This window comes from Mycteria americana, chromosome 2 (genome assembly GCF_035582795.1).
Source record: "Mycteria americana isolate JAX WOST 10 ecotype Jacksonville Zoo and Gardens chromosome 2, USCA_MyAme_1.0, whole genome shotgun sequence".
NCBI classification, from domain to species: Eukaryota; Metazoa; Chordata; class Aves; order Ciconiiformes; family Ciconiidae; genus Mycteria; species Mycteria americana.
The window spans coordinates 7,176,349-7,189,347 of NC_134366.1; the positions used below are offsets into that span (position 1 = coordinate 7,176,349).

The 12,999-nt window shown below is 45.7% G+C and overlaps 1 protein-coding gene across 3 annotated transcripts in view; it reads right to left on the bottom strand.

The window, feature by feature from the left end:
* Window positions 1-12,999, bottom strand: part of ACVR2B (activin A receptor type 2B) — a 108,886-nt gene that overhangs the window by 22,833 nt on the left and 73,054 nt on the right. For all 3 annotated transcript variants that reach the window (XM_075492330.1, XM_075492329.1, XM_075492331.1), the window contains exons 3-4: window positions 5,130-5,337; window positions 1,313-1,422 (exon numbers count right to left, since the gene is read on the bottom strand). In XM_075492330.1, coding sequence (XP_075348445.1) covers window positions 1,313-1,422; window positions 5,130-5,337 — 318 coding nt within the window. The remainder of the gene's footprint in view (window positions 1-1,312; window positions 1,423-5,129; window positions 5,338-12,999) is intronic.

The following is a 12,999-nucleotide window of genomic DNA, read 5'->3' on the forward strand; positions in this document are numbered from 1 at the left end:
GCACTGTCAGCTACACGTCCAGATGCAACCAAACAAACCCCATCCTTCCTTCTTCTCCAAAGCTGACAATGCTTAGTGGCACGTCCCATCACATCCAACAGTATTCATAAGGCTCCGCAGTTTACTCTTTTCCATATGGCTTTTAGTAATGAAGTTGCAATGGTCCAAACCACACTTTGCAAACCAAGCCTCCATCTGACCTTTATTTAAGATGGGTATTTCTTGCTGGGATACGTAAAAGCAGAAAATTTCCTCCTCTTAACCCTTCCGCATGTATTAAGCGAGCACAAAATCCCTCGCAGCATTGCTTTGCCTTTTACAGTGATTGACAAGATGTCAGTTTTTAGTAAAATGCTGCCGGAGCCACAATCAAATGCACTATTCCCACAGTAGTTCTTGTTCCAAATTACATCAGTGCAGTTGAGACACAAACAATGGGAATACTAAATGGAGCCATGTTGCTATGTTGGAGACAGGGAAGGAAAAAATAGCAAGACTTGCCAAATTAAACAAAAAACTGTGAGAGAAAGAATATTTGCTACTAGGTTGCTACGGGTACATTAATAACAGGAGATAATAAAACCCATGTAAACAATTAAAAACCTAACAGGAAAGCGCAGGAAAACCTGATAATGGTCTACTGGAACATCTCAGTAAATGCAGGTAGTTGATAGCAAAAGAAACCATCCTAAAGAAAAGATCCACCTGCTTTAATAATTTTTATTGAATGATACTTTAGCAAGCCTACAGCTAAAAGAATCATCATTTTTCTATTAGCTTCTGAAGAAGGACCTGCTATTACTTTTCTTCCTTGAAGTATATCTGCAAACTCTGAAAGCTGACACACATACCCATTCCCTCTCAATCCTCAGACCAAGAAAAGACCAATCAAATGCAAAAATCCTTGATGCCCAAGATATTTGGAGACCTACGACCTATGAAAATTAATGAAGAAGGTGTCAAATACCTTCTAAGAGTTTGAGATGACCCGTACTGGATAAATCACACCGCCCTCTTCTCCTTGTGTGGGATTTTGTTTTGTAAGAGCCCACTGTGAACGTCCACCATAAAAATCTAATCCTTACTGATGGTATACGCGGTGTTGGTACAACACACTTTACCCACAGAGTGAAAAAACATTAAAAAACTATTCTTCAAGAATCCCAGCAGAAGGATTTCTGGACTTTGTAACCAAAATGGTACTTTGTGTCCTGTCGGCCGTATTTTTTTGCTTAACATCCAACAACTCAAAGTCATCACAAACTGCGTCTAGAGGAAGAGACCCCAACTCCCCCTCCACCCAGTCACTCACCTTCTGGGCCGGTGACTTCAGGCAAATGGGTAAATTTCTCATTGCAATAGTTGCCCTCGCAACAGCAGAAAAACACTTGAGGGTTTTCTTCTGTAGCTACGCACTCCTGCCTGCATCAGGGAGGGACAAACACGGCAATGAAGGGAAGAGAAAAAACAACGTCAGCCAACTTCTGCCTCTTGTCTTTGGGAGCCGACCTGCCCCGAATCGTCTTCTCCCTGTGCCTTCTCCTGCTGCTGCGCTGCACAGATCGGCAGTCTCCGCTTACAGAAAACAACTTGGCACTCAAATACCCCAGTGGATAGCAAAGATCCTTGAAAAGACCGTAAAGGAAACAAATGCTTCCATATGTACCAAAGGCATTAGATGGCGAGTAATAAATAACAGCCGCTGCCGCTAACTGAATGAGAAGCAGAAAAACGATGGAGAGATGCCCCCTTCCTTGAACAGTGTCTTTCCCGTAGCCCGTATGTATGCTGTCAGGGGAGAGGAGTATTTGATCATGCAATTAAAGATTGTGCCATAAAGCACGTATGACGAGGGCTGAGCTAAGGCTGCTCTCACAGCCTTGAGCATCACTACACGCACTAGAAGGGCACCAGACACCAGCAGCCACAACAGTCCTGCTGCAGGCAGGAAGAAGGCCGAAGGTTTTAGTTTTGGGGGTTTATTTTAAAGTTTAATTTTCAAGTGCCATCTCCTTCTCCTTTAAAAACCTTATTACTGCACAAAAGCCCTTAAGAAAATCAGGCTGCTGCTCTCATTTTTCGCATTTGCCTCTTATCCAGGTAGCACTACAGCATTCTCGGCACTGAGGTTTCTTTCCACACTGTGCAAGGCGTTAGGGGACTTCCACGGATCAGACCAACTCCGCTTCCACACATCCTCCCTCTCCCGCAGATCAATGCCAAAAGAGATGTGCAGTGATTTTTGCAGTGCTCTAGCAGGCATTTCTTTCTCTTTCTTAAATGCCTGCTTCCCTTCCCTGCCACCTTTTGCTACGGTAGCCTCTGCTTTTAGCTATTAGGGTTGCAGAGCTGCTCTCTGCAGAGAACTGTATCAAACTATTTCCTGAAGCCCAGCTAAATTATATGCATAACTTCCTTCCTTCGACCACTCGGAGGAAGTAGCAAAACAATCATATGTGTTTGACATTATTACTCATTTATGAACCCATGCCAAGCCTCCCTTTCTGTGGTATCACTGACATGCTGCCACAAGAAGAACGGAAAGGGCTCTCTTCAATCAGAACGCAAGGTAGTTTTCAGTGCTTTATTCCTTCTGGGGAAAAAAAAGTGGCTATAGCTGAAATGCCTTCTGCAAGGTCTCAGCTGGGAAGCACTTGGTTTGTTTTTCAGGCTTCTATTTTTTTAAACTTCAAAGAAAAAAAGCAGCTATTTGACTTATTCAAATGAACAAAGATGTTTCAACAAGTTAAGCAATGTTTCCAGATGCTTTTTCATGAAATCAGATAACAAGCGTTTGGATTTAACAGCATCACTATTGGAGTCTTCAATAGAAAACACATCCTTTGCTAAATCTGTTGGTTAAGAAATCAAGCTAATGAGTGAAAACAGCCTGCTCCACATCTGCAATTCATTATCCCTGTCTTTGAGATGGTGTGCGCTCAGGGCAGCCATCCAGGTACATATGACATGTTATACTTAGCAAATATTACAAATGAGACAGTGGGAGAGAATGACACATTTTTCTATGGCAGCAAGGGCACATTTCGTAGGGGTTCACGTGCTCTTCAAGGGAACGTGAACACGACCTCTCCGGTGGGGCTGTGTAAATAAATGAAGAGCACACAAGTCAATTTTTAAACACTACCTTTTTCCTATAGCCTTAAATGTACATGTGCCACGTTCTTGTTTCCTTAAGGTAAAGAAGAGAGTAAGAAGCCATCACCCTCGACGTCTCAACCCTTGCACTCCTGAATTTTTCACCTTCCAGCGACAAGGAGGCAGCGCTTGGCATGGACCAACACGTGCTGCCTGTGCTAGGAGAGGAGCTGCAGCCTGGCAGAAGAGGACCGTGCCCTGCATGCAGGGGAGGCTTTTGCAGACAGAGGTACAGGTGCATCTCCCGAGGCTGCACCCAGGAGCTCAGCATCCAAAGGTGCTGAAGACAGAGAAACAGGGCATCAGCACAGCACCGTCAATCGAAAAATCATCTTTTTAGCCATTTTTGCCATCTTGGGATGCAACACTACCTGCATGAAAGACTGCCAAGGGCACTCAAGGGAAGGAAAAAAAAAAAAAGATTCCATTCAAACAGCCTATATTTAATTAAAGCTAACCTTTATTTCAAATGTTGCTTTCAACACTTGTACTGTTTGTTAATTCTCAGAAGATCTTTTAGCTTTGCCCTGGAACTGCGGCTTTGAAGAATCAGGCTGCAGGATAATGGATGCTCAACCCCAGGGCTGCAAAAAGGCTTGCGAGGAGCCCTGGAAACTTTTTACTGTTGTAACAGAGCAACACATTACGACAAAGTTTAAGAACCACTACATCCCTGCACAGAGACACTCAGTGACAATACAAGTGTCACTGTATACAAGAGCAGGCACTGAAAGGAGAAATCTGTTTACAGTAAACACTTCTGCTTGGAAGTAGGAAACTAGAGTGACCTTCTGTTCTCAGAAGGATCGGCATTAAGATGACTAATGGGCCAAGGAGGATTGATTTATCGGGAAAGAATAAAAATTTAACTATATATAGAGCTTGGCTACGCAACTGGCAAGGGAATAGGTGTGGTGGGAAAGTAACCCCAGAGCTAATAATAGAAGGAAGATGAGGAACGACTCACAGTCAGGATAAGCTAAGACAACGGGCACAAAAGCAGGAATAGTGTACAGGGAGAAAACTCTCCAGCCATGGGACAAATCTAGTCCCAGCTAAGCCATGGCTTAGGATCTGATGTCCTAAGACTTTCGGAATGCGAAGCTACAAAGATGCGCAGCTGGGAATTGCACAAAGGTGAGATCAACCTACATTGGTATTATACCAAGGGAAATCCTTGAATTTTATGTCCTATTAATCCTTATCGAAAGGGTTGGGTTTGGGTTCGTTGGTTGGTCATTGTGGTTTTTTAACAGAAACACTGAGTCCAGAACTACTGAGCATTTTCCTTTTAAACCGTGAAACTTCAGAGGGCTATTTTCTTTAGCTGTAATTCTTTTCCCCTCTGTAGAATTGCGTCAAGGGGAATGAGAAAAGACTAGTTTATTTTCCCAGCTATTTAATGAGGCTGGAGCCTTCGTACTACAAAACCTCTCTCCTTTTCAGCTCGCTACAGGCAGCGACACACAAATGCGCGTATTGCTTTTGCTGCCCCGCTCTTTCTCCTGGCCTGTCTCTTAACTCAGCCGAAGACCAGGGAAACTTTTTGCAACATCATCAACGCCAGAATATCTCAACCTCTAACCACCCCCAGATATCTGTGCTTTTCTAGAGAGCTCCAAATGATTCCAAGTTTTCCTTTGTATCACCAAATGCTCCTGGAAGAACATATTGCTCTTCATTTGATGGTACAGGACACGTTTTTCAACGCATGCCAGAATTATCAAAGCTTTGCTAAGGAAAAGAAAAAAAAACCCACACAACAAAAAAACCCTTAAAGTGCCTTCTATTTGGAAAGTCAAGGCAGGTAAGTGACAATTCTGAGAGCTGCATTAGCAACAGAAGTAATTACAGGGGATGAACGGGCCAATTGACTTGGACTTGCTTTCTTTTCCTCGATGCAAAAATCACGAGCCTTTGCACTTAAGAGGAACAATTAAACCTGCATTCAGAAAAAACAGTTAGGCTATTACCTGTCATAACAGTTGAAATCGTCCAACCAGCAGCCTTTCTTCACCAGCTCGATGGAGCCCGAGTTGTTTCTCCAGGAGGCGTAGCAGTGGAGCCGCTTGTCCTTCTCCCCCTCGCAGCGCTCCACGCCGCTCTGGTTCGTCTTCTCCAGCTCCCAGTTGGCATTGTAGTAAATGCATTCCCTCGTCTCAGCCTCCCCATGGCCTGGTCCTGAAGCAGAATTCAAACCCCAAGTACGTTCAAGCAAAATCAGAAACAGATCCTGGGAGACGCATCTCCGCATGGCTTTTCTTTAGGTGATGCATACATTTGCCTCCCTGGGAGCTAAGCAGCTCATCATGTGGAGGGTTATTCTCCTTTGCTGGTGTGAGGTGGGGAACAGAGAGGTCAGGTTTGCCTAGGCTCACAACAGGAGCTCATGGTGAAGTCAAGAGCCCAGCTGAGACCCGCCCTCCCAGGTCTCCTCTGGCCAGTGCTTCAACCAGAGGACCCCAACAGGGGGACGTACAGGGCAACCCATACCCAGTATTTTCTAACCACAGAAACCCTGTTTAGGAAAGACAACCTCCCAGGGTGCTACCTGCCACTTGCTGGGATGTCACACAACGGAGTTACCCTCCCTCTCCACCATTATCTTGGGAAACACCACCTAAAAATAAAGGGTTTCTTACATGGGTAGGATGTAACTGAGAACAGATAATATTCATCCTGGAGAGGAGGGCCAGACCAGTGCCTATTCCTCACTTAGATCCCAGTTCAGGCTTATTTGGATAGTCTCCATATGATAAATATCATGTTTTTAGCTGCGGTTGACAAAGATCTCGCTGCCTCTCCACCCAAGCAAGACCTTCAGCAAAAAGCAACTCTGTTCCCCAAACAACTCTGGCCACCCCAAACGGAACTTTGGCCACCACAAACAAGGCGTGTCCATAGCCTGTGGGTCCTTCCCCCTTTAGAGCCTTGTACCAAAGCACCAAGGGGTTCCTACTGCCCCAAGTGAAACAATTCCCCCATAGCCACCATGGCACAGAACTGAAACACGATTACAGACATATCCATTAAAAATGGAGTCAAGTAAGGGAACACTGATATCTGCAGGTGACCTGTTTTGTCCTAAGACTTAGAAATCCTCTCTTCATTTGAAAATATTCTGCTTTGTGGCATTTTGAGGATTAGTTTAAAATGAGAAGAAGAATGAAACAAACGCACAACATGTAAGCAGACAACCAGAAAAGGTACCATGAAGCTCGTGATTTCGTAAATCCTGAGATGCCCTGCAGCCATCTCTCTTTGGGATTACCCAACATAAGGGCAAGGTCAGACCTAGCCGTTATTTTGATGGATTGCAATCATGGAAAACACAGGTATCCCAATAAAATGTGTTGACAACTGGGTAGAAAACACGAATTGGTCCCACAGGATGGTGAAATGAAAGTGCTACGCTCCCAGAATAGCCAGACCTTTGCAAAGCACAGAACTAAGTTTCTGGCTGGAAAATTTTGCAGTGCTTTCATGACTCTCTTCTCCAAAGGCCGTGCAACTTTCAATGTTGAGATTAAGGCAGTCAGGGCCATGTCTGGATGATCTAAATGCAACCCAGCCTGTGATTCCCACTCAACGTGGCAAACCAGCCACTTCTGAAAGGTCTCTACAAGGTGAGGCAATTCAGTCTTCATAAGACACTGAGAAGAGAGCGGCTTACAGCCAGCAGAGAAAACACCCAGCCTGGGCACAGGCACCAGCTCCAGGCCCCAGATACCTTCTGTAGCTTCATCATTTCCATACCTGAACACCCATCCGCTACTGATGTAAGTACCCTCACAACACCCAGAGACGGGAGTATTACTTCCAACTGAAGACCGAACATGCCAAGACTAAATGACTTGTCCCAAGTAAGCAAGATGCTGGGGGGAGCCTGACCTGCCTTTCCACAGCCTGAAACTCCTCAAGTTGCCAAGTCTCCAAGCTGTTACCTGGTGGCAGGATTCACCTCCAATTTTGCAGTGCATGGAGAGCCCTTTAGAGATGGTGCGTAAGCTAGAGACTGCATTCAAGCTATTGAATGTAGCCCGATCTGCTGTAGGGAACCAACCTTCTGCTGCCAACAGCGTCAAGCAAGGAGCGCAGATGATCTGGCATGGAGAAGAACTGGAACTGCAAGAAGGTTGCAGGAGAAACCATAGTTTCTGCACAAGCTAGGGGTGATGTGTCCAACCTGGTCCTGATACCAACACCTGGACTCAGCAATGGGCAATTTTCATGGTATGGAGCAAACTCATCAGACTAGGGAGATCTCTTAGCAAGTTGAAGAGGTGTTCAGTCCTTCAAATAACTCTTTTTTTGGGAAGAATGTTTAATCTGCATTATGGGAGAGACTGCAAGGGAGGAGGGGTATGAGAAAGTCATAAAGCTGACTTCTGAAACTGGAAATTATATTCAAAGCACACACAAACAAGAGCTCAATTTTAATAGCACCTGCAGGTTTTATCGGCACTTGCAAAGCTCCATCTGAGTTTTCCTCTGACAAGTTGCTTACTATAATAAAAACTACGTACCAATATCCCTCAACACAGAACAGTGTCAATATTGACACTCCTTGTTAAAGCCTTGATATTTGTTCTCTTGATACTTACACCACGCTTTGTTAGGGCAGATTAAGCATTTTTGCTAAATACTGGTTAAATCAGCAGGAAAGCAAAGGAGCATTGTCTTGTGTGCAGGGAGGGTGGTATCTTCTTATTTATAAAGGAATAACTAAATATCTTAGCTTCATTGTAATACTAGACATGGCTTCCAGCTGATACCGGATAGCTAACGCTCACTATCACCTTCTGGTCCAGTCCTTCAAATACATTTTGTAATATCATTTCCATCAGCCCAAACCGAATCCCTAGATGGAAATTTCCTCTCCCTCCCCAACCCCATCTCACAGAAAGCAGGAAGGTTTAATGAACCATTTGCCTGGGAAACAGCCCCAAAATCTAATCCTGGCTCAGCCACCTCCGTCTGTAACCTCGAGCAATATTGTGTAGCCTCTGTTTTCTCCACCTGCAACGAGGGCCAATGCAATGCACAAAGCTGCGGTGAGATTTGATGTTTCCACTGTGCTTTGAAAAGGGAATGTTAAAAAGATGTGAAGCAGGAGCTGTATCAGCTCTGGGACCAGCAAACCGAGCCTGCTAAATCCTGTGCTGAGCCCAGGCTCCCTTCCCCCAAGACAGTTGTCTTTTCTGGAACAAGTTTCAGCTGAAAACTAAGATCTGCTTGCAAACACGCAAACCCAACTCAGCAAACAGCAACCGCGCCAGGAAAAAGGCCTTTCGCAGTTTCTTCCCCCCGCTGTCAAAGTTTAGATGAATTGAATAAAAGCACGTATAAAGTTTTGGATGACTAAATGCACGCACGTTTTCTTTAAAGCAGCTCCTAAGGATGCTTGCATTAAGGAGGCGCTTTAAAAACCTGCGTGTTTGCTACCTGCTTTCAGATCTTTTTAAAAAAGCCATTTGGTAAGGATCCTCATCCTGCTGGGTGCTCAGGACTGCAAGAAAACCTTTTGTTTGTGCCCAAGATGGTCTCAGCAGGAAGGGGAACAGCTCCAGGACTGGGTGTTAATTTACCTGCTGCTGTAGCTCATCAAGAAACACTCACACCTTGCTCTGTAATGGATCACAGAGAGACCACAGTTTGTAGCTAACTGCCTTATCGGCACCCTCAACTGAACGGAGGGAGAGGGAATTGAAACAGGCTTTTGTCCCTTTGAGGGAGAACGGTGGGGTGGTGGCGAGTAAGAGGAGGAAATCTGAGCTCTGCTCCTGCATCTCTGGGAAGCCATGTAGTTTTTCCTGCCTCTTCTTTCCCCCTTGGGCAATGAGTATGGAAGTGCCCGTTCTTCCGCCAAGGCCACCGGAGGTCTGTAAGAAACACAGAGCTGGACACTTCTGCAGAGCAACACAGGTGGGAGAAGCACCGATCAACCATGTCCTGCTTCTCATTTCAAGTTGCAAGAAAAATCGGAGGGTATTGCGCCAAAATGGGTGCAAGAAGTGCTTGTCTCCTTCCATTGGACACAGCTGATGAATTAGTGCAACAAGGGTTGGACTTGAGTGGGCTTCCCTCAACCCACAGCAGCACAACCTGGCTCAAAGGAGGTGTTGAATCAAACCTGAGCAGCTGAGGGAAAGGACAGGATTAATTTTGGCAACAAAAAGCTTTTCCTGAAACAAAAGCCTTTGGGTGCAGCCACAAACCACAGCTTGAGATGGACTAAAGGGGCTGTGTCCGTGTCCGTGTCCGTCCCCCCCCAGTCCTGCCCTTCCCTCCCCACGATGCTCTTGCCGTCTCCCTCATGCCACCACTGGCACGTGGTAGGAAAGCTCCTGACCTCCTTCATTTGGTGGCATTGCCTGGTAAGGACAGCCATGCTTAGCTTTTGGCAGAAAGTCAACAGGACTTGTGCGTAATGAGAGATAAAACATTTGCTAAGCAAGTGTTGGAAGACTGCTGTTGGAACTTCATCTAATTCATTGGGCCCCCGTTCCCCTCCCACCTAACCCAATTCCGCCAGCCACAAAGCAAAAGTTTGAAAAAAAGCTGTTTCCTACCCAGCAGGGAATCCCGTTAGGTACAGGCAAGAGGTACAAACGCAGGCGCGATCTGCTGGCCCCTGCCACACGTATGCATTTTGCAGGGAAGATGTTTCAACCATGTCTGCAAAAACTACCGCAGGCAGAACCACCTCGCTGCGTAGGCGCTGCTTTGCAGAAAATGCTGAGCAAGCAAACCAGGAGCACGCACGTCAGGCAGGAGCATGGCATCTCCAGCAGCGCAGCCGGCTATCAGCCCTAGTTCTCTCCATGGAAAAGAGAACATGCTGCCTCATGTCAGCAGCCAGGCAAAAACGATAAACGATTTAATACCGCGATCCACAAATAGTCATTTAAGGAATAAAGTCTGAAGTCCTGTTTGAAATCGAAGTCTGAGGAAGAATTAGGCTCTGTAGGAGCAGATGGGTTTCTGGTATCCCACTGCATCCACCCAGCGCTTTGGGGATGACGCAGAGTGGCTTCTCCCAACACCTTCCTCAAACAAAAGCCGCGCACAAATACGTTTACACAAAACACCGCCGAGCCCATGTAACTCTCAACACATCATGAAGGCAGAGGGAGGCTACCCACCATCACCCATGTTTGGGGTGGAAGTCAACTTTTTGACCTCAGTCCTGAGAAACTATCATTATACCAATTCCTTTGGGTCAATTTTCTGCTCCAGTTGACTGAAGCATCAGTAGGATTTTGCCGAGTAAGACCCCCAGCACCTATCCGAGGCATGTAATGATGGGAAGAGCAGTCGGAACACCGTGCGACGCAGGAAGACCTCTCTCCTCTACTTGGGAGTTGCAAGGCACAGAGGGAGCTCATTAAAAAGGCTCCTCTTGAACTGAAGGACTTCAGCCTGCTGAGGCATGGGACCTTGCTGCTGATCTGAGACTAAACTCTGCTCTCCTAATTTAGAGCTGCCGACAGATCACTGAGGCTGTGTCATTATCCAACAGCTGCTAAACTATAGCCAAGATCCAGTGTTGCAACTCCAGGTCTAGGTGTTAGCAGTCGCTGGGCTCCTAACTTATAATTAGATACATAGGGAATATCTTCCCCAAGGCTGAAGGCTGCTATAAATCTCAGCTCTTTATCTCTGCCTGTCCCCTTTTTAAAACCTAAAATGAAAGTATATACGAAAAGATGGGATGTGTCAAAATAGTCTGCATAAACACTGAGTGATTTACCAGACAGCCTGTTTGCCTAACTGTCAAAACCACCGGGCTTTATACATGAAACTGTGTATGCAACTGAAGTTATTTGCAAACACTTAGTTATGTCCCTATATAGCTATTTGTACATGTAATTTTATAATATAAAATGACAGAGATTGTACACTGAATTGGGGTAATTGCCCTCTAATTTGGAGGGTAATTGCATGTAGCAATTAAGCAACTGCGGATGCATTCTTGCATGTGTGATTATGAAAGTCGGGCCCTTTGTTTGAGGTTTGGGTTTGTTTTCAAGAGCTATCCCTCAAACCACAGCATGGTTGAGCAAAGCTGGGAAATAAGAGGCTGCGGGGTGCTCACCTTGCAGTGCAGCATCTGCTGGGATCGGCCACTTCAGCATCAGCTCACGCCCGCCCCTTCCCATTGCTCGGCGCCTGCGGGGATGCCAAACCAGCCGCCTCCGAACCCGGGGCTGAATTTTGGCACGTCCTGGGGGGGGGACCACAATCTAAGCATGTGTAGAGCACACTGGGAGGCACTGGTGGGGAGGGAAAGGCAGGGAAAGAGGGTTGCTGCCCCCCAGCTCTCCCCCTCCCAGACACCTCCCCAGAAGTTATATACAGGACTGCAAATTAAAGAAATTCAAATAGTCGTTGCTAGCATTTTGGATCCCAAAATGAAACCAGAGGAAGGCTTGCAACTGGGAAATTTTGGAAAATGTTGCTCTGGAGAGACCACCCAGTTGTATCTCTACAGAGCTGATAATGAATCCACAATTAGTAAGCGTTGCTCCAGCACTTATTCCCCAAGCAGGGTGATTTCATTCCTGCTGTACTTAAATAATAGGATCTAAATACATTTTTAGGCAAAGCATCAAACTAGCGATGACATCTGTGGTTAAGTACGTAATTGTACATGAGGATTTAAAGACTTGTTGCTTGTAACCCCCGTTCTTTCACAAAGCCTTGAAACGGCGGAGCCCCACGTCACAGCAGCGAGCTCCACGTACCAGAAATGAGCCCCTTTCTCAAGGCAAAACTTCACCCCACCTCTGGGGACCCCCGAGGCCAGCGTACACCCAGGCACGGAGCGATCAAATACCCAGGGCTTGCCCCTTCCAGCCGGCTGGGTGCAGGGATGGGCAGTGCCCTGGCTAATTAAAAAAAACTGGTAAAGCATCAACTATTGCAAAATGTTTTGGTTCTTAAGCCAGAGCAGGTAAAACCGGGCCCATGCAGCACTGAGAATGGCAACGGTGTAACACCAAGGGAGGATATTACTTTGAATTTTGTTTTCTGTCAATACATTTGGCATATCCCACGATAAAAGAGCTCTAAGTTTTCAAGTCAATCGATGGCTGTTAATCTATTATCTCAGCATATATTGCCATGGAAACCTGCAATGATGCCATTGACAACCAGTCTCAAAAGGACAGGAGGCTTTAAGTCATTTTCTTTCAAAATTAAAAAAGGAACTTTAATATTAAGAAATACATCCTCCCTGCTCACCAGGGATGACAACTCAGGGCTTCTATATTCACACCATGACTCACGCTTCACAGCTTCCACGGACATCTGTGTAGCAATCCCCCCCCCCCCCCCCCCCCCCCCCCCCCATATATCTCTTTTTTAACTTGGGCTTAAGTCAGTAAAAGATAACAAGGAAATTATTCAAAAGAATTAGAGCTTTATTACAATTTTCTCCCAAACTGCTAGTAAAACCTGTTTTGTAAAATATAGGGAGCATGTTTTAAGAGTCATTACTACCAGCTTGGGGGAAGGATGCAATAAAGATTTAATTCTTCTGAATAATTTCCCTGGTATTTTAAGTGGAATAGGGTGGATAGAAGAAGGATCCGGAGAAGGACACGCAGCATTCCAGCTCCTTACAAATCCATAAAACCAGGCAGATTCCTGGTTAGGGAAGACGGAGCTGAGTGAGATGACAGCGTTATTCGATTTAGTGAAATACTGAGTGTACACACACACGCACAGAGCTGATGAGATTAATCTCTTGGCCCAAAGGGGAGGATCACTCAGGAAAAGGTTTAGTAAATCATTCCTCTGGCCAGGCCGAGCGATCCAAGGAGGTTTGGCCAGGTCACT